The sequence below is a fragment of the Dermacentor silvarum genome, chromosome 3 (genome assembly GCF_013339745.2).
Source record: "Dermacentor silvarum isolate Dsil-2018 chromosome 3, BIME_Dsil_1.4, whole genome shotgun sequence".
In the NCBI taxonomy this organism is placed as follows: Eukaryota; Metazoa; Arthropoda; class Arachnida; order Ixodida; family Ixodidae; genus Dermacentor; species Dermacentor silvarum.
The window spans coordinates 10,053,945-10,080,470 of NC_051156.1; the positions used below are offsets into that span (position 1 = coordinate 10,053,945).

The 26,526-nt window shown below is 46.9% G+C and overlaps 1 protein-coding gene across 1 annotated transcript in view; it reads left to right on the forward strand.

Annotated features, from left to right (window-relative positions):
* The first annotated feature begins 3,450 nt into the window (after nt 1-3,450).
* LOC119445316 (glucose dehydrogenase [FAD, quinone]) overlaps nt 3,451-26,526 on the forward strand; it is a 92,362-nt gene continuing 69,286 nt past the window's right edge. Inside the window, exon 1 of the mRNA XM_037709630.2 lies at nt 3,451-4,102. Within this exon, the coding sequence (XP_037565558.1) occupies nt 3,979-4,102 (124 nt within the window). The 5' untranslated portion in view covers nt 3,451-3,978. The remainder of the gene's footprint in view (nt 4,103-26,526) is intronic.

Genomic DNA, 26,526 nt, shown 5'->3' on the forward strand with positions numbered 1-26,526 from the left:
GACTCTTCGCACGAGTAGACAAAAACAGAGGAGGCGTTATTGCGAACAAATAACACATGACGCCGTATTTACTTACGAAGAAAGTTGACAGTCACTTTAGCATACGCCAAAGAGAATGAAGGCCAAACTCTGCGCGCTCACGAGACATTAATTAGATTACTTTGACATTCTCGCTTCGAATGCGTTGCTACACCCCTTTACTTGTTCTCTTTTTCAGTCGCCTAGGTATCGCCAATTGTTCCGCGTGGTTAATAACACGTTAGAACGGTCGTGGCTTTCTTTTTCTTTCGTTTGTTTTCTTGTAGCCCAGGCAGAATGATAGGGACACGGAAAGGCACATTATAGGCTGACACAGCGCAAGCTTTAAACAAGATATTTATTTCCAGTTCTCGCAGGCGTACTTATACTCCTCAAAACGTCATAACAGGTGTACATCACTCGAAAAAATCAACAAAACCGGGAAAACCACACGCAGGCATTTTTGTGGCCGCACCAATTATTTAGAAGGGCGTCAGTTGAACGCAAACAGAGGCAATCGAGCTCTATTATTGAAAAAGGAATTGATGGCTTCCTGACGCATGCGTCACCAAATGGGGCTATGTTCGATACTCACTTGGAACTTGCTTCTACACGTAATAAAAGTTTCCTTAATTTTTCTGTGACGTCATTTGAATTTTGGTGCCATAACGGCGGGCGGTCGTCGGATGTTTCGACCCATGAGCCATCTAATGCTTTCGCCTTAAAAATCTTCACTTGGTGAGGCGCATTGGTGTGGGTTATGCGTGTCACCTTACATCGAATACTCGTGGTTCGAATGTCCTGCAGCGATACTCACAACTTGACGTCTCTTTTTGGTTTTGATGCGCGAAAATAGCCGAATAGTTCGAACCTTAAAAACTAGAAAATTTTCTCACCGACCTACGATGCTACCTGGGCTGTAGCGAGACTTTCCTGCCGAGGATCGGATTCCCGGCAGCAGCGGGTGCACTTCGAAAAAGCTTGCAATGCTAGACTTGATGTCATGGGAAATACTTAAGAATTAAACACTAATACCCTATCAGCTGTTTGACTTTAAACGATAGTTAAAAAATATGGGGTAAAGCATTTTGTTAGGGGTGGGCGAATATTCCAAGTTCCAAATGCGAATCCAATATTACACACTCGATATTCGTATTCGTATTCGAAAAGGAACTTTTTCCTATTTTCAAATATTTGAAACTAAACTAATTTTTCGCAACAAACGATTGGCAAGGCCTTGTTGTTGTTATCTATCTGCTAAACAAACAGTCTAAAATAATGAGAAGTGAAGCAACGACAAAAGTTTTCGAAGAAATGCAGAAGCAATGTGGATAATGCAAGTTTTGCTTTCGACTTAAGTTCAAGGCAGTGTGGTCAAGAAAAGATAGAAACTTGCCCGTTCACATGTGTTTTCAGCGCACAAGTTCTTCAGGAGCATATTTTCTTACGACGACTTCTGCTCTTTTTTCGGCCATAATTTATTTAGAGTTTTTGTACAGCTCCATTTCATACAGCAGCGATTCATTCTTAGAAAGCATGTTCGCAAACAGGCTCTAAAGCTGTTGGGAGGCTATTAGTGCAGACTTTAATGACAGTTAGTAATAAGTCCTTCAGCAGCCTTTTTTTACGACGACTTCTGCTCTTTTTCCGGCAATAATTTATTCAGTGTTTTTGTACAGCTCTATTTCATACAGCAGCGATCATTTTTTGGAAAGCATGTTCGCAAACATGCTCTAAACCTGTTGAGAGGGTATTAGTGCAGATTTTAATGACAGTTAGTAATCTTGTCTAAGTCTTTGTCCATGATAATAAGCCGTATTTTTTCTTACTGATGATCGAGTAAAGGCGTGGTACCTAATTGTGCAGAAATACATATTCCTGTCGTAAATACGTATATGAATCTGCGGTTAACGATTAAATATTCAATTTGCTATTTGATACTTAATCTTCATATTCGATTCGTATTCAGAAATTTTGATATTCGCCGACCTCTACACTTTACACTTCGTTGTCTAGATTCCCGCTAATGTTGCACCCCACAGTCGTGGTGCAGCGTTTAGGTGCGAAACTGACTACTCGTTAGTTTTAAAAAGATTTCAGGGAAGACAACTGGGTTTTGTTCGTAAAAAAGGGGTTCAGATGATGGCTATGTAGTTTCCGGTTCGGTTTCACGGAAACTGCTGAAGTAGACGAGAATGTTAGTTGACGCAGGCAGACGCGTACCCTACTAACAGTTAGGTTCAAGAAGCACTTTGGTGCTTCTCTTGACAAATGACACCTAAGGTAGGCTGGGCGGCAAACTTGGCCAGCTAGCTGGGTTTCCCCGGGCATCAGACGACCGATGGACGACTAAAGCTTGTTGCCTTCGGCAATATATATCTGAAGAGCCAGACTTCCAGTTCAACATGTCGGCAAAATTCCTTGTTCGGCTGATAGAACAGATAATTACGAAACGATCTCACGTTGAGTAGAGGGAATTCGGGCTTCCTGGTCCTCTCTGGTGTGTCCTGCGTTAGCAGCCGTACTCAGTTCCACTGAGCGCATTGCAATATCGGCGAAGATACGATCCCAGCATCTTCAAAACCACATAGTGAAACGGGCTTACGATATAAAAACCCACTTCTGGATCACGATCAAGTGACGAAACTATTGCCGGCAAGCGTTACTGACCTTCGAATACCATTTTGCAAGCAGCAGTTTATTTCGCTGTTGGAATCGCATATTCGCCACTCGTAGGCGACAAATACTGTCACATTGTTTCGAACATTGTGGAGATATCAGTGCGTGTGTAGACTAGAATACATATCATGCCGCCAAGTGTGTGAACAATGTGGCCACTAAGCTGGCAATGAAAGAGAAAAAGAAGCGAGAACAAAAAAGAAATTAAAGAAAGGTAGCGTCGCCGCTCCTAAGAGCTCAGCGGTTTTCCTACTTTAAGTCAGATGTGAGTCGAGGGAAGTGCCGGCGCACAAAGAACAAAGAGAAAGGATCGCAATTAGAGCCTTCTTAGCCGGATTACGAGTGACCGCTCACGGCATGCCTGAGACACAAGGAATCGCCATCTCGACGCAGGGGTGATTCTCCGCGCAAGCGCTTCTGTGACTGCCTCTGCCGTGGGGAAGGAGGTGGTCCAGAAATGAAAGAAAGAGTAGCGACTGACAGTGAAAACATCGATGTACTCGCTCTTACCGGGAAAAGAAGAATAAACTCGTAAGGTCTCTCCAGTAGAGTGTTCTTACAGCCATTAGGAGAAAAAAACACATATGCAGCAAGAAGAGAGAGCGAGATATGGAGAGGAGGTGGGAGTGGTTGATTTCTGTGAAAGAAGGTAAACTTTCTCTAAAAGGCGAACCCCACGAGAAGCGGGGAGTACGGGGGCGTAAGCGAGAGTCTAGCCACGGAGAGGGGCACGCTGACGTTATATAGGCTGCCACGGCTGGCTGCCCCACGGTCCGTTGCCCATGTGTCGGCCCGGTGCGAGCTCCATCGCGTGCGCTCACCGCACGTAAGGTCGCGCGGAAACCTTGGCGTCACAGCGGAAGCACCTCGATTACCAAGCTCGTCGTCACTCATTTGACGATGCGGGCCCTATAGGGTTGAGTGCATTTTTAATTTATTTTTTCCCTCTAAATTGGCGAACATTTATTCCTGTGTGTGCTTTTCTTTAATTCCGAGGATAAGGGCGACGAAGCGCCAGCGTTTCGCAGGCCTTGACGTTCGAGTGGACGATCGGGCGACTTCAAGGCGCGCAAATACTGATCGAGGTGCACTCGTGGGGGCCTACGTGAGCTTTGCTAACCGTCTCCGAATCTTCTGCCTTTAAAGGTGAAGCCTTGGAATAAGTGATTGTGCACGCCGACACGCGCTAGGTGGTGACTGAAAACGAGCGCACGAACGCTTGGAGACATAAGACTTCAGGGACTTCCAGAGTGAACCCAGTGGTTTGTCCGAGGCTTGACCATGTTGACCAAGGCGGACATCCTGGCCGTGACTCTGCTGTTCACGCACCTCAAACCTGAGCAGCAACCGGAGTACTTCGACATCCCGCCACCAGGAATTTACAAGGAATACGATTACATCATAGGCAAGTTGGCTTGTTCTCACATCTGCGGTATTTGAGCGTTTGGTTTTTCGCGGTGCTTTCGTGCAGCACGAAAAATTCCGGCCGAGGCAGCATTTGGATGGGCACGGGCTAAAAAACGTCTGTCTACCCTGCACTGGGTGCACGTTAAGGAACCATAGGCTGTCAAAATTAATCCGAAGTCCCACACTACAGTGCGCCTCACAGTCATATCGTGGTTTTGACGCGTAAAGCTCCATATTTCTTTTTTTTTGTTCCGCGTTCTTTTCCTAAACAAGCCCCTGTGGAATTCAAAAAAAAAGAGACGAAATAGTCATCGCCATTAGCATAGCCACTATTGGCGTCTTTTATGTCCACTCGAAGACGAAGACCTTTCCCATCAGTCTGCAGGTTTAGCCCTGTGTTACGCCGGTGGAATCTATCCCATTCCTTAAAGTTTTCTAATCGCTTCACAAAGCCTACTTCCCTGCCACTCATGACAGCCCTTCCAATCCATTGTCACCCTCTCTATTACTGAAATAGGCCTCAATGCAGTTAGCTGCTTTACGCCTTCTTCCTTTTAACCTAACTAGAGTATCAGCTACCCTACGCCTGTTTGTCGCCTACTTATCTGTTAACGTTACGGATTTTATTTTTTTCCCGTCGCTCGCGGAAATTTCCTTAGCTCGTTCTCAAATCTGTTTGTTAACATGGAATAAGCTGCCGGGCATCCCGTACCTCAGGACTTTTATTAAAGTTTTACATCCATCCATCCATCGACTTCAGAGTGTCTGCTATTATTTCTACGTCCCGCTTCTGTTTGTCTGGAAATTTCCTGCCATTATAAAAGAGAGAACATACATTAGAGGGCGTGACCCGTTTACGTCAATATGGCGCAAACAGCGGACTTGCGCACAGCATGTAATTTACAGAGTCCGTATGATGCGTTACTAAGCGACGGTACAGAGACAGACAAAGCGACAAGGCCATGAAGTTTGCCGTGGTTGTTGCTTTCGTTCGCGCTGCGGCCAGGTTGACTCACGAGGATGGTAGATGGCTTGGTCTATATCTGCAAACGTGTTTCGGCTGCCGCTCACGATGCTGATAATGATGCTAGCTGCCCACAGTCGCTCAGTTTTCAGCAGTGTGCACGGCCGGTGTACACAGTATTACTGTACCTTATGGAAAGTCTGGATTTGCTCTAACAGTGGACAGCAGTAAGCGATAAGCTGGGCGCGCACTCATCCATTAACGTCGCAGAACACTGGGGCAAGCAAGCCGTTGAGTATTCGCATCACCGTGATCTAGCAGTGTCATCCCAAGCCTGCCACCTTTTGCAAATGGTGCACAGCATGCCTAATTTGTTTTATTGCGATAGCAATTATATGGACACTCAAAAGCAGATTTCTGCCGTCGGCGTCGCCGTCGCCGTAGCCGTCGCCGTCGCCGTGAGGTTCCGTATGACGTCAATGGAGATGAAATCGTCGCCGCGCGCCGAACGCTGTATGTGCGAGTGAAAGGGCGCGAGGGGCGCGCGCTTTTACGGGGAATGAACGCACGGCGAAGAACAAACGCGCGTTCTGCGCCGTGCTCCCTTAAGGGCTGCAGAAGTAGGCGTCTCTTTCCTCCTTTACAATCACCATATATGTCGAGCAAACGCGCCTTCTTCCGACGCGCGAGAGGCCGTGGGGGAGGGGGGGGAGGGGGAGGGAAGGGAGGCGACGTTTAGCTGCGGCACCAAGTGCCTATTTATATCAGAGGCTCCGGCAACAGTCACCAACGCCGCACGCATTTTGAGCGAACACGGGCAAAACGCCGACGGCGTCGACAACAGTTCTGCGTGTTGCCGGTGCTGCTGCGTGTCCAAGTTTATACAGCTGATAAAGCTACTATCATTACTCCGTATAGCTCTCTACAAATTTGCTATCGCAATTGATGCTTCGCCTTTCAGGTGAAACTGCGACAACTTTTTTTTCAAGTCTCCTCATTTTCTTGAAGACAAAAGTTTCTTTTGATGGACGTTAATTTATAATAGCTTGTGGCGGGTAATTCGTCTCAGTTATTACTGTAAATTTAGCGATAGCTCCAATATTTTTATTTGATTGTAAAGCCATAATGTTCGGATTTCGGTGATCCAACGGGGCTGCAGCATTGAACTGTAGGTGTGGTATCAAATAGTAAAATAAATGTCAAAAACCAGATGAGCGCTGTACCGCGAACAACGTGATTACATGAATTGAATTCTTGGGTTTTACGTGCCAAAACCACGATTTCATTATGAGGCACGCCGTAGTGGGGGACTCCGGATTAATTTTGACCACCAGGGGATCTTAAACGTGGCCTCAGTGCACGGGACACAGGCATTCTTGCATTTCGCCCCCATCGAAATGCGGCCGCTACGGCCCAGATTTGATACCGTGACCCCGTATTTAGCAGCCAACACCATAGCCGCCAAGCCATCGGGGCGGGTGTGCGTACATGATACGTCTGTTTTTTTGTGCAAAGTTATCCCAGTATATTGACAAACTTTCTATTATAGCAAAGAGCCGCGAGTCGTGTCGCATCATACCTTTGGCAAGCTAGCCTTTACTTTTTGTTCGTTTTGTTTGGCACTGGTCTCGCAAGACTCGCATTATTTGCCCTCTCCTCAACCCAAATACTTCAACGAGATCAAGCACTCATTGCACTCCTTTTAAAAGCCAACATCTAAAGAAATAACGCGCTAAGCAGGCGTTCGTTGAAGTATACATGCGCATGCAATCAATACGAGACTTACACGCGCAATTCGGTCAGCCGTGTGCTAGAATTGCGTTTCAGCATTGAACGCTGCTAGCAAGCACCATTATACTGCTCCTTACGGAAGCTCTGGCTCGGGAAGCAATGTCATATACGAATTACGGATTTCGAAATCGCCTCGAATTTTAACACGAATACGTTAAAGGCCCGGCGCCAGCGTGCAATGCAACCGTGAACGTACGTCACAAACACATTCACCAAGGCAAATGAGTGTTGCGGAATCCCGTAAGGCAGAGCAAGGTTAGTCAAATGGATAAATTGTGATCCGCCAGTCTGTAGAAACCCATAGGGGTTTCCTTTGAAGCTTCGTGTTCAAGACGGGTACATGGCAATTTGTCCATTTCATTTTCAACGAGGTCAAATTAGGCTTCTCAGCAAGAAGTATCTTTTTTGCTAAAAAATCTAGTTTGCCTCTTTTGATTACCACGACTTAGCAAGAGCAGGTTAAGAGACACATGCCACCGAAAAACAAACACGAAACAACACCGAAGAACTTGAGAGCGGTAGCTTGGTTTAGCGTTGCGCTGAACGCATCTCAGAACGCTAGTGCGGTGATGATTAGCGGAGTGGCTCACATTGTTGTTATATTCCCTATTAATCTGACTGGATGCAAAAGGTACAGATGTCCTGCTCATAGCGTTCTCCGTAATATCTTCTTTGCGTGAAACAGTTTGCTTGCACATGGAGGCGTGTCATGCTTGTCAGCATGAGCAGCTCACCTTCCGCCGGCAGTCCCTAGCTCGATGACCCTTGATGGTACATGTGAAGCTGTTTCGAGTCCCTTTTAATATACGCTTTTCCTCTTCGATGTCAAAAATGTGTGACATTCCATTGTTTCGTGGATATTCTGACGAAAGAGGCATGTCAGCTCCTTGGGCGATGTTACGCCAAGAGCTGCTGCTGACTCTGCATATAGATAGAGCCGCACTGCCACTGTCGGAAACACGTCGCTGTAAATTCTCGCGTTCGCTGCAGTTTACTTCGACGCGAAGATTCTTCAGTAACTGGTCAAGTTCTTCTGCCGAGTTACCTCACTCGTTCGTGTTCGTCGCATCAAATCTCCTTCGTCGATAATAGTCGACAATGATGTCGTGCGGGATAGGCATCGCCAGTACCTCGCCAATCATGACAGCACACGTAGATTCCAGCACGGCGCGAGTTTTTCTCGTATTGATTTGGGATGAAGTCGTGCAGTTTTCTCCTAGTTGCGATGTTCACTGAAGACTCAACCGGTCGTAAAGTCCGAAGGTTCTCAAGATGTTTTTCTTCGACAATTCTTGCATCTTTAAATCGCTCTTTAAGCTTTGAAATTGTGTCACGATAACTGGCGTCTGGTATTTGTATTCCGGGAATCGCATTCCCTGCTGGACCATCCAAAAGAGACTGGAGGGAGTAAAAGCGGTGCACGTTGCTTAGGCATGGGTTTTCGTCAATGGAGTGACAAAAAAGGTTCCAACATGGTAGCCGCTTCATGGGAGAATTATCGAATTACAGGATGCCCAGCATCAGTAGCCGTTGTCTAAATCGGCTGACAGCCACTTTTGAGTGCACTGCGCTCGATAGAATCGAAGATTCCGTCTGTACTGACGTGCCTGCATGATGTCGCGACGGCGAGTACTTCGCTGTGATGATGCAACAATCCTGTGGCTCCTTCAGCCTGGTCCGCGTATTCCAGCACGGAGTCGTAGTCGGTAGCAGTCTCCACGCCGGTCATTTCTGCCTCAAGTTCCTTTGACACCTTGGCGAGCTCTTCCATATTTTTGCGCAGGCGCTGAATGATCGTTCAAAGTGCCGCGAGATCGAACTTGTTTCCGGCGATCAGTTAATTGACTTCCTTTATGAGCCGCGTGCTCTGTCACCGCCGAGCTGCTCTCACGTTCTTCAGGCTCTCCGTGATCCGTCCTTGTCGAAGTCCCGGGTTTCGGCAGCAGATGTAACGGCGCAGGCCTATCTATTGAGAGAGCTGGTTCCCTCGAAGTAGACGGACAAGGCTCTCGGACAAGAGAAACCGCGCGTCTTCTCGGCCTTTATTCCGAAGATGCAGCAGCTTCTTCGGCTCGCGACCAACGCTCGCTCCTCTCGTACTTTGTTTTCCTTTTCTTCCTAATGAGAAACAGTGCGTGTTTCCGTGGACGTCACGCCTCGATGGTGCGCAAAATGAGAACGAAGGAAAACCGTGGGCGTTTGTCAGGGCTCAAAGAAAGGATGACAAATAGATTTAGCTTGAAGTTTAGTGTACGTTCAGACCAGCGTATGGGGGCCACCACGGTGGTATGATACGCACACAGAGGCTCAACAGGAGCTCTCACGTGTGGGCGCTCTTGCCAGCAGCGCAAGTCACACTCTGCGCTGGCCCCGGCAGAGAGCCGAGCTTTGCTTTGTCGCATTTGCAGCCAAACGCAGTGCGCGTTCCTGCAACCTTATGCCCCCCCCCTACCCCTGACGCGTGGGTGTTCGCGTTGATACCGTGACAATACGACCACGCCAATGGCGACCTCAGAGACGCGCTTGAAGTATCCGTATAGTTGCTATCGCAATGAAAAGAGCGTTCTCGGAGGCGGCGCGACAGGAACTGGGGAGGTATTCTGTGAGAGTCCAATTAGTGGACTGTCCATTTCGGCTGTTGCTGATTGGCTGCTGCTTCATGTGCAGGAAGGAGACTGGCTGGCACCTTCCTGCACGTGAAGCAGCAGCCAATCAGCGACATCCGAAATGGACAGTCCACTAATTGGACTCTTACAGAATACCGCCCCTGGGTGCCCGCAAAGAGAGCGACGTGGGCGGTTGACTTAACACTCACGTCGCGCCGACATTATTGTGGAGAGAATAACGAAATGAAATAATGCCCCCCCCCCCCCGCGTGGCCATTGCAAGCCCATCTTGTGCGGCCATACTACAATGTTATCAAGCCTACACTGTGATTATGTACGCGTGATAGTATGGAGCTGGCAGTAGGACACGCGGTCCGGCACGAATGAGCAATTGCTTGGCAGTAAGGTAAGACCTGCTCGTCGTACAACATCATATCCCCAAAATTTTAGTATACCGTAGAATAGCAATTCTCTTTTGGGAGCATGCCAAAATACGACTTAAGCATCCTTATAATTCTTTAGCTAAAATTCTTTCTTAGAAACTAATCATTTGGACTAGTTCGCTTTTATTATCACTTGCTTAAATTTCGCGAAAAATGCCAACTTCATTGAGCAACTTGATTTTGTATAACCATACTTATACCTATTACTGTTCTCTTTGTTTGCAATGTAGCATTTACTTCGTTGCCTTATGCAAACAATCTTGCACTTGTGTTCGATGCCCTATAACGTAAAACTATTCCATTTTGATTTTATTCCAATCTCCCGACTTCAAATTTACGTAACCGCCGACTCGAGCACTGTCGGTGAGTCGCAACCTCGTTCGAACAGCCGCATCAATGCTCTCCTCGTTTTGTATGTTTTCAAATCAAACAGGATTTCCTACCATGAGAGGTCTTCTTTATCCTAATTCGCCGACAAGATGGGAGGAGCGCGCAGAAATAGAAAGGGTTTATATGGGGCTGCTGAGCTAGCGCAGTAAAAGTCCATAACCGGTTGAGGAGACTGGTGCAGGTGTCTCCGATTGGTCCGCTTCCCCTTGCTTAGATTGTGGTGTATCTGGGTGTTGTGAACTGTGCACATAATTTTATTGTTCATCTTCTGCATCTGGAGTAGCATGCTATGCATGCCGCTAGGCTAACTTCTCTAGGATCTATCAAATTTCTCTCTCTCTGGCCGATGTTAGGGGCGGTGTGCAATGATGCGTTATAATTTACGCCAAGGACACGCACTCAACAAAAAAGAGTTGGTTGAGCGATTTGTAATACACGCCGACAAGTCCAGACAACGTTAAACAGCCACGCAAAATTTTTAATATACGCAAAAAAGAAAAAACAAAACCAAAACAACATTCTCGCTGCCAACTCCGAGTAGCTAGCGCCAGAGCGATCGGCGGGAAGCCATCTTCTATTCCTTTCGAAACGAGGAAATCTTCGGCAGTCCCCCCAAAATGTCAATTTGTTTGGCATAATAAGGCATCTGTAGTGCATAGACGTCACTTTGATATGATGAAGTTTGGTGGCTTTTTTTACGTCGTGTGAGAGAAAGGCGAAGTAGGCGTGGTCCGAAGAATTTTGACCAATCGCGGAGGGCTAATGGCATAGATAGAATAGAAACGGATTGAAGTAGCGTTACGTTATAGGGCCCCTTATTACTTGCTTGTTTTTGTGACGTTTTTATGGTTTCATTGTTGTTCTTTTATTGTACTCGCCCCCCCCCCATTTTTTTATTCAATGATCCTCTAGGGCCTGTAGAATCTTATCAGACTTGTAAACGTTACAGAAGTAAAGAAGCCCATTACAATTACTAGTATTTTCCAGAATGTAACATATTACAGTTACCAATTACTGCCCCACGAAAGTAACTGAGTAATTCCTAAAAAGTAATCGATTGCCTAATTGTTATTTTCCTCTTTACCTTTAATATCATTGCACAAATAGTGTACACAGAACAAGCTCGCCTGGCTCTTTCAATGCATCCCTTGCAGGCTTTTACAAGTTGTTTATGTTCACTAAGAATTGTTTTTCAAAAAATTATTCGGCAATCTTCTTTCGTTTTTCTCTGAAGACATCTGCAGCGACACTGAAAACTCGCTCTATGTGTTCGCTGGAGGGAAGGTCTGTGTGGTAACGTACGAACACCTTGCTTACAAGGTTGTAGTTACACAATGTCGTAATGCTCGCGTCTAGGTTCTCTGTGAAGTACAGCGCTTCATTGTTGCGGAGGTTAGGAGAAGGCTCTCCCGAAAGGGCCAGTTAAAAATTCATGAGCCATTCCACTCTGTGAAGGTGAATCACCAGCGAAGCTCTTTAGATGGTGTATCTAAATGTACAACACAGAGATACATAAGCTGCATCAGATATCCGAGAAACAGCGCCCTGTAGAGTTGTAACATCGCGTGTACTGACGCTACCCATGTTTTTCCTCCAAGAAATTTTAAAATGTGTGGAATGGCCGTTAGGCGTTTTTCAGGTAGGCCACATGAGGACTCCAACTGAGGTCTCGATCAATGATCACCCCTAAGAATGTATGTGTCCTGGCGTAACATACGTTTTGCCCATTGATGGATATGGCGTAGGACGTCATTGGCTTCCGCGTAAACGCGACCAGCGCACATTTCTCCGGTGAAATCTGGAGGCCTTGTTCGCTAAGATACTTACGTGTACTGAGCATTACCTGCAGAAGCAGCATCCGCACCATCGAAAGGGCTCAGGACGCAGGCACTAAGGGTTTCTCTTGGATTGCCACGATGCACATCGACAGCGGAAACAATTGCAATAGCTCAAGATTACCCGGTGAGAACTCATATGACATTGGAAGTGCTCAGAGCACACATCAGGTACATTGCCCGCGCCCCTTTCCATCCCCTCGCCACGCTGCCGAAAGACCGACCCAATGCCTCCTTTTGCCAGGTGATATGGACGTACCGTGACTGCCTCCCTCGAGAATAATTTATACGCCTGCCGAGAGGCTGCTATCACCTCCTTGGTGTTTGGCTCGCCCACAAGTTCGACTCTCGGTACCAGGGACTCCAACGAAAGCAGGACTCTCGTCACCAGCTCTCAAGCAGCTATCTCTACTCATGCTGCACGAGACATACAAGGGCCACCTTCACATTTACACTGATGGCTCGACAACTCTTCACGGATCTACAGGAGCTGTGATCTTCCCCGAAAAAGCCGTGACCTTTCAGTTTAAAACTTGTCACCGCACAACATCGACTGTTGCGGAGCTTGCTGCACTTCTAATGCTTCATGAAGATTTACCACGAAAATGAAGTATATTTACTGATTCGAAGGCAGCCCTGCAGTGTCTACTATCCGCTCTGCGTCGTGGACCACAAGACCGACTTGTGCTTGAAATAAGGCAGATGTATCACCAACTAGTAGAAAAAGGACATGATATTACTTTTCAGTGGCTCCCAGACCACTATGGCATCATGGGCAACGAACAGGCCGATGAAGCTGCTAGGAGGGCTCATGAAAATGCTGTGAAGAAACCCATTCCACTTTCAAGAAGCGATGCAGCAGCCAAGCTTCGTATACTCGCGCGTGATGCTTCTCGATCCATGTGGAACACGCCAGGTTTCCGGTATACTCGACTGCACCGCTTGGATCCATCCCTCCGACTACATATTCCATCTGGACTTTCCCGAATCGAGACAACTGCTCTCTGCCGACTGTGGCTTGGAGTATCTTTAACGAGTGCATTTGCTTGCCACATCGGAATGACTGACAGGGCTACCTGTGATAGTTGCGACAGCGAGGAAGAAATCGAACAATATCTTGTGTCATTGTCCCCGCTACAGCTCCCAGAGACAGACGCTCGTGACGACGTTGGCGCGCCTCGACGACCGGCCGCTTTCTGAACAGACGATTTTAGAATGCCGACTGATACGGTCTTCACAGCAGAAGGCGACGAGGGCGTTACTGAAGTTCCTCCGGTCAAGCGACCTGTTTGAACGACTGTGACGCTCCTGAGTTCCTTTGTGTGTGTGTGTGTGTTTTCTGAGCTCCCTCTCTTTCTATGTGTGTGCATTTTTCTTTATATTTTCTGTCTCCCCTTACCCCTTCTCCAGTGCAGGGTAGCAAACTGGATATGCACCTTCCGGTTAACCTCCCTGCCTTTCCCATCTCATATCTCTCTCTCAGAGATACCTAAATGTTTTAGTGCTTATTTTTGCTATTGCTTTGTGGTCGCTAGTGGTAAATGGCCAAGAGTTTGCTGACGACGATGGACAAGCTCTTGGCGAAGGTTAAGTATACGGCAACTCCGCCCGCTCGCGAGTCGACTCGACGGTCGCACGCGACGCCGGTCTAGCCGTCGACTTGAACGAAGAAATACGGACCACGTCTCGGAGAGACACAAGAGAAATACCCGTCTCAGTAAGGTTTCGTGGACCACGTCTGGCGCGTGCAGACGCAGCGACCTGACATTGAGCGCCGCCAGCGAGATGGTATATTGTGGTTCGGCGAGTCTAGGCGCACACGCTTTTGTGACGGTGGGAAGGTGGTGGTGTTCTAGGCGCTGAACTCTTCCAGCAGGTCGCGGTCCAGGTTCTCTCGGGCGTGGTAGAAGATGTGATCTCTCTTGGCGTTGGTGAGGTATAGCCGGTTGACGTCCGTGCACCTACTGAGGGCAACGTAGACCAGCTTCTGCGGGTGCCTATGGTCGTACTCGTGCACCACGTCCGAGAAGATGGCCCCCTGCGACTTCTGGACGGTAGTGGCACAGACCCAAACCACGAGAAACTGCCTGCGCCGACAGGCAAGCTCTGTCTTTCTGTCCAGAGTGACGGTGAAGGTACGCAATTCTACAGGCACCCAATCGGTCTTGATCTTGATGCCGCGCCTGCAAGCCGATTGCGCGAATGGTTTTGCCTTGACGCGCGCCATGCGACCGGTGTGAGGGACGTCAAACTGAATCCATAGGCGAAAGGTATCGCACGCGTTGGCTTCCCGGTACTCGATCTGCCGTCAACACGCCGACTGCACCGTTTACGAGTCCGTCTTTGACGTCGATGTTTTAACGTGAGCATGTAGGGCTTGCCGCGGGCGAGCACGATCGCGTGCGGGAGATTACCCATGTCTGCGTACGTTATGCGCGCCACCTTGGCCTGCGCGCGCTGTCACTCCTCGCTCGACCTGTATTCGAGGCAGGAGTCGACTGCCCGAGCGTGGTGTACGTTCTTCACTCCTTCGAGAGTGATTTCTGTTTTGAATTTGGCTACGCGTTGTGGGCACGTTCTTGTTCTCGGGACGGCGAGTGGGCGGTGCGACGCCGGCGGTCACAATCACGCCGCTGCTCTCGACGTCGTTCCTCGTAAAATCGCTGTTCTTCGGGCGTACGAACCACTCACGGCCATCGCATAGCAAAGGCGGAGCTAAAAGGAGGCAGCAACTTCATCTGCTGGAACGTTTGACATTGCGCGCATGCGCGCGTTTGCTATACGGGGAAATAGGTTTGAGCAGATGTGGAACGGAGCCAGCTGTGTAAGAAAACCACAACGACGACGAGGGCGTTCACGTTGTTGCGCCGAGGGGAGCAGACGAGCTCTGGAAGATGACTACGCTCGAGCCATTGCTGATGATGATAGTTTTTGTTCGCGGACAAGCCCTAGTCATATGCAGCTTCGCTGTAAAACCCAAAAAGAAAACTGTATATGGGTGATTCCCTGGCATGAACGTCCGAAGTGCCCATCCCTATCGAGCCATAGAAGCGCCGTTTCGATTTGTCGGCTAACATCTCGTTGACATCCTCTCGGCACCCTTGAATGGCAAGCCATCTAAACTAAGACGGCTTATTGTAACGGACGCCAACGAACGTTCACGTTTAATAAAAAGGTGGCCAAATCTCTAATCTAATTTATTATAGAGCTGCACATTATATAGCCATAAAAATGTGATTCGTGGTTACAATCACAAAGATAGATGTATACGAGTCACATACCATCAAACAGATAGAAACATGCGTTTAACGGCCAAACACTCCTGTCTATATCAGGGAAGTCATAGAGTCTACTAATCGAAGAAGAATTGAGCAGAAGTTCTTAACGCCTCTGAAGGTCGCCTATAAGCTCTTCCATGAGAGGGGGATACAAAGAGAGAAATTTATTATAAGAGAAAAGCTCAGAGATGGGATTCCAAGGGAAGTGTGAAAATCTGCAAGCCTCCCATGTTCAGGTGATCGAGTTGTAACTGCAGGACATTGATTGTGGGTAGGATGTAAGCCACGTTTTCATCCCTTTGTACTCTGTGCTTTCCGCCAAATTTGAGTGCTCAAAGCTGCGTCGCCTGCCAAAGCTTGCTCCGTAAAAAATGTAACTGGTTATATGTAATCGGTTACTGAAAAATGCAGTTGAATTGCGGTGAGTGTTACCGAGTGATCTAAGTAACTGTTAAATTAGAAAATTACCAAAAGACGTAATTAATTACAAGCAATTATTTACATGTAATTTGTTACGTGCAAGTCTGAATCTTATAAATAAATAAATAAATAAATAAATAAATAAATAAATAAATAAATAAATAAATATTTGGTAGCTGCTGTGGCTGCTCGAAACATGGAATATAGGCGGACAAGCGCGTGGGAACAGCCGAGAGTGCGTCGACTCTCAGCGTGCACTGCCCAGTGTCGAGCGGAGGTTAACCGCAGAGTGAGACCGAGGAACCCCATCCGGGGAAGCACGCGGCGAATCAATTGTCGGGGCGGTGCCCGCGTGTGTGCCGACGGTAGCACAACCGCCTCAACGGCACCGGGAGAATGTACTTGCGGCTGGCGCTGCCATACGCCACAGTAATCTGTTACCGATCACTTCATTGATCTATCGGTAGGGTCTTGGATGCCATTTTGTTGCAGTTTCTGAACAGCTGCAAAGTTTTTTTAGTGAATATGAGTTTGAACTAAACTGCCCGAAGGATGTATTACTACAGTATTAGTGCCATTCGAGAGCTGACAAGACAACCTCGTGTCTGTCTCATCGGGGCAATTATCGCGGAGAGCTCGTATCGCTGTCGACGCTGAAGATGTCTTAATTTATGTTATGATGACGACGACGTCTACTTTTCGACCGTCAAATGACTGGGTAGGTGTTTGCGACTGCGTAAGTGACGGAGAATTAAAAGCCGGCCTGTGAGCGGCAGCGAACTAATTACTTGTACTATACTTCGACTTTTATTCCTATTTGATCTTTTCTTCGGGATTAAGGTATTGCTCTTCATTGTTCCTTTGAAGTTGCCAATCATAGCCGAGGCGCAACATCTTAGGCCACATCCAGGGTTTTACGAGCCGTTCAGGCCCATCCCTATGATGAAGCACAGATTTCGGTAGTGGAATGCTTATTCTATTGCATCAAAGTGACAGTTGAAAACTGCTTTTGATGCTGTCAAGAAATGAAATCTAACCCTGATATTACTTACTGGCAAACTATTGTACAGAAAGCTGGATATATACTTAGCTCAAACGACGTAAACATTTAAAAATGGGGGCGAGTATGGGTGTGGTTATGTTGTGCACTTGCATTTGCTCGTGAGGAAGAAACTCATTTATTTATTTATTTATTTATTTATTTATTTATTTATTTATTTATTTATTTATTTATTTATGACAATACCCTAAGGAGCCTAGTGGGCTCGTTTATAGGGGCGCAGATATCAACTGAATACATACACGCAAATTCAAAACAATAAAACCTGAATTCAGGAATACTAAAAAACAGGGTTTCAATGAAAAAGAAAACAGATAGCGTGTCATTAAAGCTGTGGTGTACAGAATAATACAATTTAGGGGAGAGAAAAATTTAAAAGAAAAAATCATTTAACAAAATACAATGATGACGTACAGATAATTTTGTTAATTGTGCGTTAAAAGTGGTTCACTCGTATGTGGACGGAAATGAACACTGCTATGATTTCGCGCGAAATGACTGTAAAGGAAATACTAACACATGCCGAGATACGTAAACGGTATTTTTCACTTTGTAAGTAGCCCAATAGCGCCCAGTGAAATAATGATGCATCTTTTATCTCAGCGATACTAGACGGAAGCGAGCTCCATTCGGTTATGCACAATCCTGAATGCAAATTCTGATATTTCTTTATCCCGGTGAAAGTGGGGGTAAATTTGTGCGCTGTTCGAGATGGACTTAAATATGCGGTGCTGGAGTGCTATGCAGGATGCGCCGAGTTTCTCGTTCGCACGAGTTTTACCCTAGTTTTCTCGATGGCAGTCAGTGAACGGAGATAGCAAGGAACGTGCAAAAACATCAGGCAAAAAGAAATGTCGAGATAAAGCCGCCTTGACAACGTGAGCGCACCCTGCGCGGCACAGTGCTTCAACGCTTCAAGCACACAAGACTGCGCAACAAAACGCGCCAGCGCCGCGTATTGTTATCAACGTATTATCACAGTTTAGCAACACCGCCACTGTCCCGCTATCTATCTGCACACTCGCGGTGAACCGCTTGCCACGCCTTTCTCGGGCTCGTCAAGGGCGTGCCTCCTGTTTTGGGCATTATCTTCCTATCCTACGACGAATACGAACAGGGCACACGCGGTGCTTTCTTGCACCTACACTTTCCCTCAATAGAATACCTTAAAATACAACAATTAAAATAACGAACATTTTATTTCTTAAAGTACCGGTTTTTCGCTTTGAATGCTATAAATTTGTGATGACAAACGGCAATCGAGCGAATGATTAAATTTTGTACTTTTTTTTCGCGAGTGGCGACATTGAGGCGAAAGCTTACAAGCAGATACATTTTAGAGGGTCGCACGCACGAGGGAGTTCATACGGTGAGCAGTCGCCAGGGGCGCAGCAATGCCACACCTTTCTTAAGTCAGTCATGACAATTATCTGTACATTCCCTGTCTATATTAGGGGAATTGCAAGGCAGCGCTGCGGCATGGATGTTCACCGCAGGTGCTTCACTGAGGCGGCTATTTAGCCCGCCGCCCTGCCAACTGAAACGACACTCTAGCCATAGAGACGGGAGCAACGGCTATCGCTACAAATTGGCTGTGTGGTATTCTAGGGTCCGTAGTTACGCAGCACAGTGAAAATGCGCCGTTTATCTGCGTGCGCGAAGCCTCCGCAATGCGTTGCGAAGACGAGCGTGCTTGCTGCCCAGCGACACAATTCATCACTGCAGGTGCCTCCGTGCACATGTACGCAGTATTTGAGTGTGTTGTGCAATACAATTAGACTTTGAATGGAGGAAAGTGTTTGAATTGTTTAGTGAGAAATGCGCGTGATGAAGAAATTCCATCGCACTGGGTCTAGAAAAGCGAGCGTTTCTCGACGCTCACCGTGTTTGCGACACTGCGGCTCCAAAACATCACCGATGACAAAGCAGCCATCTCAAACGACAGCTCCTTTACGTTGTCGTTGAAAAACACTACGGACTGCTCAGCATCGTCGTCCACCACGGCGCATCGACGCCTTGCAAGCAGCTACAGTAGCGTGCCGATAATTATTTTCTGTGCGCTACGTCGCCACAATGCAGACAACGAACCGTATTGTGGGGCCATCACAGCCCAAGAAGATATATGCATAAGCCAGCGAAAGTCGACGCTTTATTTTTGATAGTGGTGCCCAGTACATCACCGATGACAGTGCGTTGTGCGTATTCTATTTTGGTGGTCACGATTGTTGACGGCCTCTCAGTTACGCACACGTCGCTGTTGCCGAAAAATAAGTTGGGCGTGGCCCAACCATGGTGGGCGCGCACACAAGAGTTACATGCATCGCGCGGAACGTGACCTATGGCTTTGATTGACAGGCAAACTCGTGCGAAATATAGTACATAGCGAAACCCTCCTCGAGTTGAACTCGTGACCATGGCGGCGGCAGCAGCAGCCCTGTGTCATCTCATCCAGCGGCAGCAAGCGTCAATATGACCATCTGTACCCGTTCACCTACATGACCGACGTAGTTTCAGCGTCAGTTTTGCCGTTCCAAAACGTCAGTGCGCTGGCTGTGTGACGACTAAGGCCAAGGCCCTCGTCTTCGGAGACAGCGTGGCAGGCAAGTTATGCTTTCCGAGCACAGACTGGTGTAACTAGGCTGTGGAGGAAAAGTTCGTGCAATCGCTTCGGCTCTCTTCGGCTTCAAGTGCTGTTCGTCCATCGCGCCCCAGCCACAGGCCAGGTCAGGCGTCGTCATCGGAGTACTGGGGTATCTGCGAGCACCTGGGTTTCAACCCGGACCAACCGACCTGCGAAGGCGAAGTGGTCCCAATTTATAGGAAGACTCAGATTGGACGCCTGGCTGCCTTCCCATGCAACAGGTGCCGAATGAAGGTCTCGTCGTTACATGGCAACGCTGCACTGCACGGGCAGAAGGGCGAACGAAGTTACCTCGCCAACACGGACTGCCTAGGCCGTCCGAACGACCACCTCTCCAGCCGGCAAATAATTTGGCTCACGTACTGCGTGAGCAAAAGCGCAGACATATGGGTGTTGAAGAGGATGACCGGCGACTTGTTTCCTTTATCAGAGCACGCCATCGCCGACTGGAGGAACTACTCCCGTGAGGTCGCGAGGAACGAGCTGCTGGCGCGACCTCCACTCGGTGGCCCCGGGAAGATGGCGCAAATTGACGAGTGCCTTCTTTGGCACTCGTCAAATAAGCAGGACGCTAAGGTAAGAAAATGACGTGCCTTTTTTTTCTGTTATGAAGGCAATAATTTTATGAGTTAGAACATATAGACGGAAAGGTAGTACATTTTATATGCTTGTTTTTTTTTCAGATTAATGTCCACTTGCCACTTGCTGCACCATTCCTTTTGCCTTGATAGATCAGATTGTTTTTCGTTGACATCGACTGTGCAAGCTATTCGTTTATAAATCGCGCAGTCGCCCGTATTACCACGGATTGGGGAATGTATCTTAGATGCTATGTCCTTAATATCAGAAGCGGGCTCAGAATGCTTCCATATGTTACTCGAGTCGGATTACATATGAAGTCGCGAACTTTTACTGCCTGGTATCGATTGATTATAAATTCGTCGATCCACGCAGGCGTTTTGTAGCTGAGGTGCAGATTACGCGTTAGGCGTAATAGAATTAGTCGAATGCGGGGCACATGGTGGCACGTCGTTGAAAAGTCAACAAAAAAGACATCGCTATAAAAGAACCTGTAGTGCTCTCTGATGGTGTGCTACAAGGTCAAAACGTTGCTTCTGGCATGATAACTTTTACCGGTAACCATGCTCAGTATTAAGAAGCAAGTTATTTCAGCAGAGATGACTCATTACCTGTGAGTGTATGAAATGCTCGAGAAGTGATGTTAGGCTCATATTAGTGAAATTGGCCTGTAGCTGTTTGGGTGATTACTGTTACCAGAGTTAAATGATGGTACCACAGTGCAGATTTCAAGTGGTCCGGTATACTGCCAGAATCGCGGGATTGTTGAAAAATTGAGGTGAGAAGATTAACTAAATGCTTGATGGCAGGTGAATTATAGTAGTCTGGCGCTGTTGCCATCAGGACCCCGACTGTGTTTGTGCGGAAGGCGATCGGTAGCGCTCGCTGCACCGTGATTAAGATTTCTGGGAAAGGCTGTGTGATGGACATCTCTGGCAGCATCAGTAATTAATTTCTTGGAGGTACGTTAGTGAAAGTCTCAGTAAAGTGCTGATTAAAATTTCCAGCCAAGTGTTCTACCGGTAAGGTGATGTCATATTCAATCGTCAATGTCGGTACAGAATGGGCACCTTTAGGGTTCGCTATGCTCCAAAATGTATTGGCGTCCGTTTTCAGGAGGTTAGGGAGCGTTTTATTAAATTCTTTGTCCTTTGCTCAGATAAGGGCAATTTTTTTGGTAAACCCGTAATGTTTTCGTAGTCTGCCCATTCTTAATGACAGTTTGAGCGACTCTTTCCTGTAAATCCTTTTCTTGTTCAGTCAGCGTTTTACGCCTCGGATAAACCGTGGGTCATCGATTCTTGTAGTTATTGTTACTCTAGGAATACAAGCCGATACGAATGAGCCACTGCTGCCTACAATGCACATTTCGCATGCAAGTCTCGAGCGCGATTTTCTTGATTGATTGATTTATTGATTGAATAAATGAGTGCAATGTGGAGGAGCCGAAATTACAATGTAATTACGAGACACGCCATGGTGGAGAAGTTTCGAATAATTCTGACCACATGCACTTAAAGATAATTCTTACCGTGCACATAATTTTTACCGTGCACCCAAAGCATGGCACACGATTGTTGTTCCATTCCACCGCGGCCGAAAATCGAACCCGCGTCCTCGTGCTCAGCAGCCAATGAAAAAAGGAGGCGCGTAACAGTAAATGACCCTCTTGGTCACGTTAAGTTGTGCTGCTGCAAATAGGCGGAAAATTACTCTTTCAATTTGGAATGTCCACCAGAACATTCATTTCGTGCAGCACCTTCGGGAATTCCTCTTCTGTGCACAGAAATGCCTAAGCTTTGTACAACTTTCACAATATCCTTTACTTGAAATTTCGCACGCAATCTGGAAGGGGCCTCTGGCTGGAGAAAAGAGTGCCGCTCATGCGTGATGTGCGGCAAGGCGTGCAGAATCTATTTCCTCGGGGCATTTCCGGCTCTTTGCGTCGGTGTTTAGCTTTGCACGAACAACCGGGCCCTTCCAGAGGAACTGCGCTTGTCTCGATCTGTAGGTCACCGCAGACGTTGGCTTTCATATAATGAATTCTTGACTTGAACACAGTGGCGGCAAAAGACAAAAAAAAAGCGCCCCTACGACGAACAAAATATCCAGTCTGCAAAGAACAAAACACCAGCGGTACTGCCCATCGCCATTGCTCCGACGGGCATCACAATTTCTTATTGAATGTGTGTGCTTGACAAGATCAGCAAATATGTAATGTCGAAATTCAATGCCCCATGGGGTAGTGAAAGCAGCAGGAATATATAAAAGCCCTGTGCCTAATGTTGCAAGTTCCAAAAACAGTTTTCTGCATTGAAAAAACAAAAACAAAAACAAAACAAAAAACAAGTGCAGTTGAGGGCGTGTTTGCGGCGACATCTCGTTCTTTCTAATGCTTGTATAATGTGGCGCGCTTCAAAGGCCTCTCCGGTTACTTTTCTTGCGTGATGCCATAATTGCGCAGCGTCGGCACTCAAACGACTACCTCACGCAGTCACAACAGTTATTAATGCTGGTGCTTTGTACAGCGCGGTACTTTACGAAACTAATGCCATGAACCGCGGCAGAATTCTCTCAGGCTCTGGGGCATTTAACTTGATTGCTTAAGAACGGCTTGACGTCCATTCCAGCTGTGATGAGTCCTCTTGCAAACGGTAAACAGACGAACATCCCTAAAAAGCGATTCAGTGAAGTTTTATGGACATTTTCTTATGCATTATTTAATTTAAAGCTCTCGCGTTGATGTTTGACGCAAGAAGGTGGCTTCTCAGCCCACGATAACACGGATGAAAAGGTACTTTTCTTTTCAGAATCGGTCAGCTCCTAGGACGGGGCAGCAGGAGATCGTTGCGTGAAGTATTGATTCCGCTGCACTTAAACAAATTTGCATGCTTTTATCGTATGTCTGCAAAATTGGCCACGGAACATTTTACTTGTGAGTTTATCGCTATAGTTGATTATACGGCCAAAAATTGAACTGTATTGACCAGTCTTGCAGTCCCAGCTACAATGCGCCTCATCATAAACTTTTGTACATCAACATTGTAAATCATATCTGAGTTCTACATTTTGTTTCCGGGCAAATGATAGTTATTTTATCAATAAAAGTAACTTTCCTGCAGTACTTTCAGACCATCTAAGTTCACTTAGGTTTTGCAAACTGCTCTTAATGCAATGAAACTAGGACTCAACTAACATTATGATCAATTCTTTTCTCGCTTGGGCCCGATCAATGATCCACTTACGTTATCACTATAGAATCCCCCAGTCGTGAGAGGTTGATGATAACAAAGGAATGGAATGGAATGAACAGAATTGTTACACTTTATGAACACCTGATATCAACGAAACTTACAATGTGTGCGCCCTGCTCGTGCACCGTTCCTATCCTTCGTGGTGCAAGTGGTGTACAATGTACAAGCATCCGTTATGGGAGCCGTGCGCCCCGATCTATCCAAAACATGTTTTAGTAAATCTGGTAAATATACAAGAAATTAAGTTCAATTAAAGAAAGGACAACTGCACCAGACTCTATATGACGTTTATGGTTGGGAGAATCTGCTAAGTACAGGCCCGTTCCAAAACCCATGACACGCCACACAGTACTACAAAGATGTGGAACAGGCTCCGTTTTAAGCATCATTTTCATCTCCTAATAACAAAGATGCTGAGTAGTGGTTCTAGCTCAGTATTGTACGTCACCAGAAAGGTCAATTTTTATATATAGGGTATTTAAAGAAAATGACTGTGGGAATACTTATAGCATGCTAAGTGCTGGGGTCCTGCACAAAATTCCTGGGACAAATAAAGAAACAAAAAATCCTGACGGCTAGATTAGCGTAATATTTCTCCAGCATGTTATTACATAATGCTGAAAGTTGAAGTTGGTCAGATATCTAGCGACGTCCACTAACTTCTTGGAATAAGCTAGGCTACGCGAAATCGCTCTGTATGTAGTAGATAATGTTGTACTGAGTTAATACAGTGCAATGTAAGTAAACTAAAGCACATGATACAAAAAGCTGAGCCGCCGATTGCTACAAGAGGCCGTGCCAAACCAAGTTTTACCGGATGGCGTGCACTAAGTAAATTTGGTGCATTCAGCTGTCCGAACGTTTATTCGCGTAGCTATAGGCGATACGCGCGCGTGGCCGCTGCTTGCGTCACCGTCATCACTCGTCAGCTTTTATTGCTCATATTCTGTTCGCTTCAAATTGTCTGCGAACTTCGTTTTGTCTGGCAGCGACTCATTGCGATGCCATTGTTGGCGCTCTAGGCGCTTGACAGCCACATTGGTGCGCCCTGCATTACTAGTCATGACTAGGTATATAGTATGAAAAACATTGCGAGAACACCAATGAGGATAACCTCTACTCATGCAAAGAGTCCGGCGATAGAGGTACTAAATAAAAGACAAAGGTGGATGTAAAAACATGCAAGGGCGGTTGGGGCAGCAAGCACACAAACGCCACAGTTTGCCGGATTTTGGCGCTCTCGCACTGTGTCTCGCAAGGTTTGCCTCGACCATTCAATAGATCATTTTGTAAGCGTGCCAGCGTCGCTGTCTACGTCAGCGACGCCTAAATGCAGCAAATAAGAATTACAAACGCTTCTGCGCTCTCTCCTTTTAAGTTGCTCTTAATGCGAATTCGCGGAAATGACCTTGCCACTTAGCGCTGGAGAGAGCGGCCGTCCTGTGCGAGTTCTGCTTCTCTTACCGAAACTATTGTTTTCTGTAATTAAGCAGAATGCATCCGGCCGTGCGACGGCTCTTCTGGCATTTTCTCGAGGCTAGTGTCCGAGTGGTAGCGTTTTAGTGACGTCTTAGACATGCTAACACGACACGGAAAGCCTCGTCGCCGAATGACTCGCAGGGGAGCGTACATTGAAGTGGTTTTTCAGCGTACAGACTTGAAGAGAGGAAAGTTAAGAAAGGAAAACCATACCACTTCTTACGTGCTCATCACATTAACTCAGCTGGATGACGGCAGCAGGAAGATGACAGCAAAAAGCGTGAGCAGTTTGCCGAAACAGCAAAACACGTGACATTGATGGCTAGCGCGACTCCCGGAGTTCCTTTGTCGTGATTCGCAGTCCTCTCCTCCGTTCCAGCTCTTTGCGGGACAGATGCTATTAGAAGTGGGCAGCAAAACCTTGATTTGGGCGAGTTAGTTGATGCTTCGTTAGCACGCAGAGCGATTGGAACGAGGACAAGAGACACACAGGACAAGAGGCTGAAGTGTAGACGTAGCGCGTATACTCTGGATGGGGGCGACTGGGCAGGAACAGGGTAATTCAATGTAAAAAAAAAAGTGATGTGAAGGAAAAAAAAGCAAAAACTTGAGAATAGGTATCCTCCTCAAATGAAAAAGGTACAGGGTGGAGAGAACGAAATTAAGGAAATGATGTGAACAGATAGCACTCTGCTCATTTATCAATAATATTAGATATTAGCATGTAAATTCATCCCTCTAATACCTTTAGGAAATCCCCCCGACAAGTGGCCAACTACCCCCCCCCCCCCCTCGTAGGTTCCAGTGCCTCAAATGTCATCATGATCACAATCACCGTGGTCTTCTTTTTTAACCGCTCTTGTTATTTTTTGTCTAAGAAGTAAGCTTAGCCACATAAGCCGACCATATTGGAACCATGTATTTATTTTTCGCGAAGAAATGCTGCTCTAGCGATTTACCACCAGTTTTGATGTATTACACGAAATGGCCAATAAGAGGCAGGGAGGTCAGAGACGCACGTCTGGTTTGCGATCCACGCAGGGAAAAGGGGGTAAAGGGATGAATGAAAATAACGAAGGAACAAACGGCCACGTCTCTGAGTGCTTCGCTGCAAATGATGTCTGATAAGGCTTTCACAGCCACAGCCGCAGACACAGCCGCAGACACAGCCGCAGACACAGCCGCAGACACAGCCGCAGACACAGCCGCAGACACAGCGCAGACACAGCGCGACGAGGTTTATGTACCTCAACGCGTTGCTCGAATTTTAAAACCAGATAAAATTGTCGCGCCTGCTTTACACAGGTGTTATAAAGTTGCACCTAGTTTTCTGCCGTCCTCGTCTCCGCTTTTCTTCTCTTGGTATCCATACTGTAACTCTAATGGTCCACCGGTTATCCATGTTACGCATTACATGGCCTGCACAGCTCCATTTTTTTCCTAATGTCAATTAGAATATCGGCTATCCCCGTTTGCTGTCTGATCCCCACCACTCTCTTCCTGTGTCTTAACGTTAGGCCTAACATGCTTCGTTCCATCGCTCTTTGTGCGGTCCTTAACTTGTTCTCGTGCTTCTTTGTTAACCTCCAAGTTTCTGCCTCATATGCTAGCACCGGTAGAACGCAATGATTTTGCACTTTTCTTTTCAATGACAGTGGCAAGCTCCCAGTCAGGATTTCGCA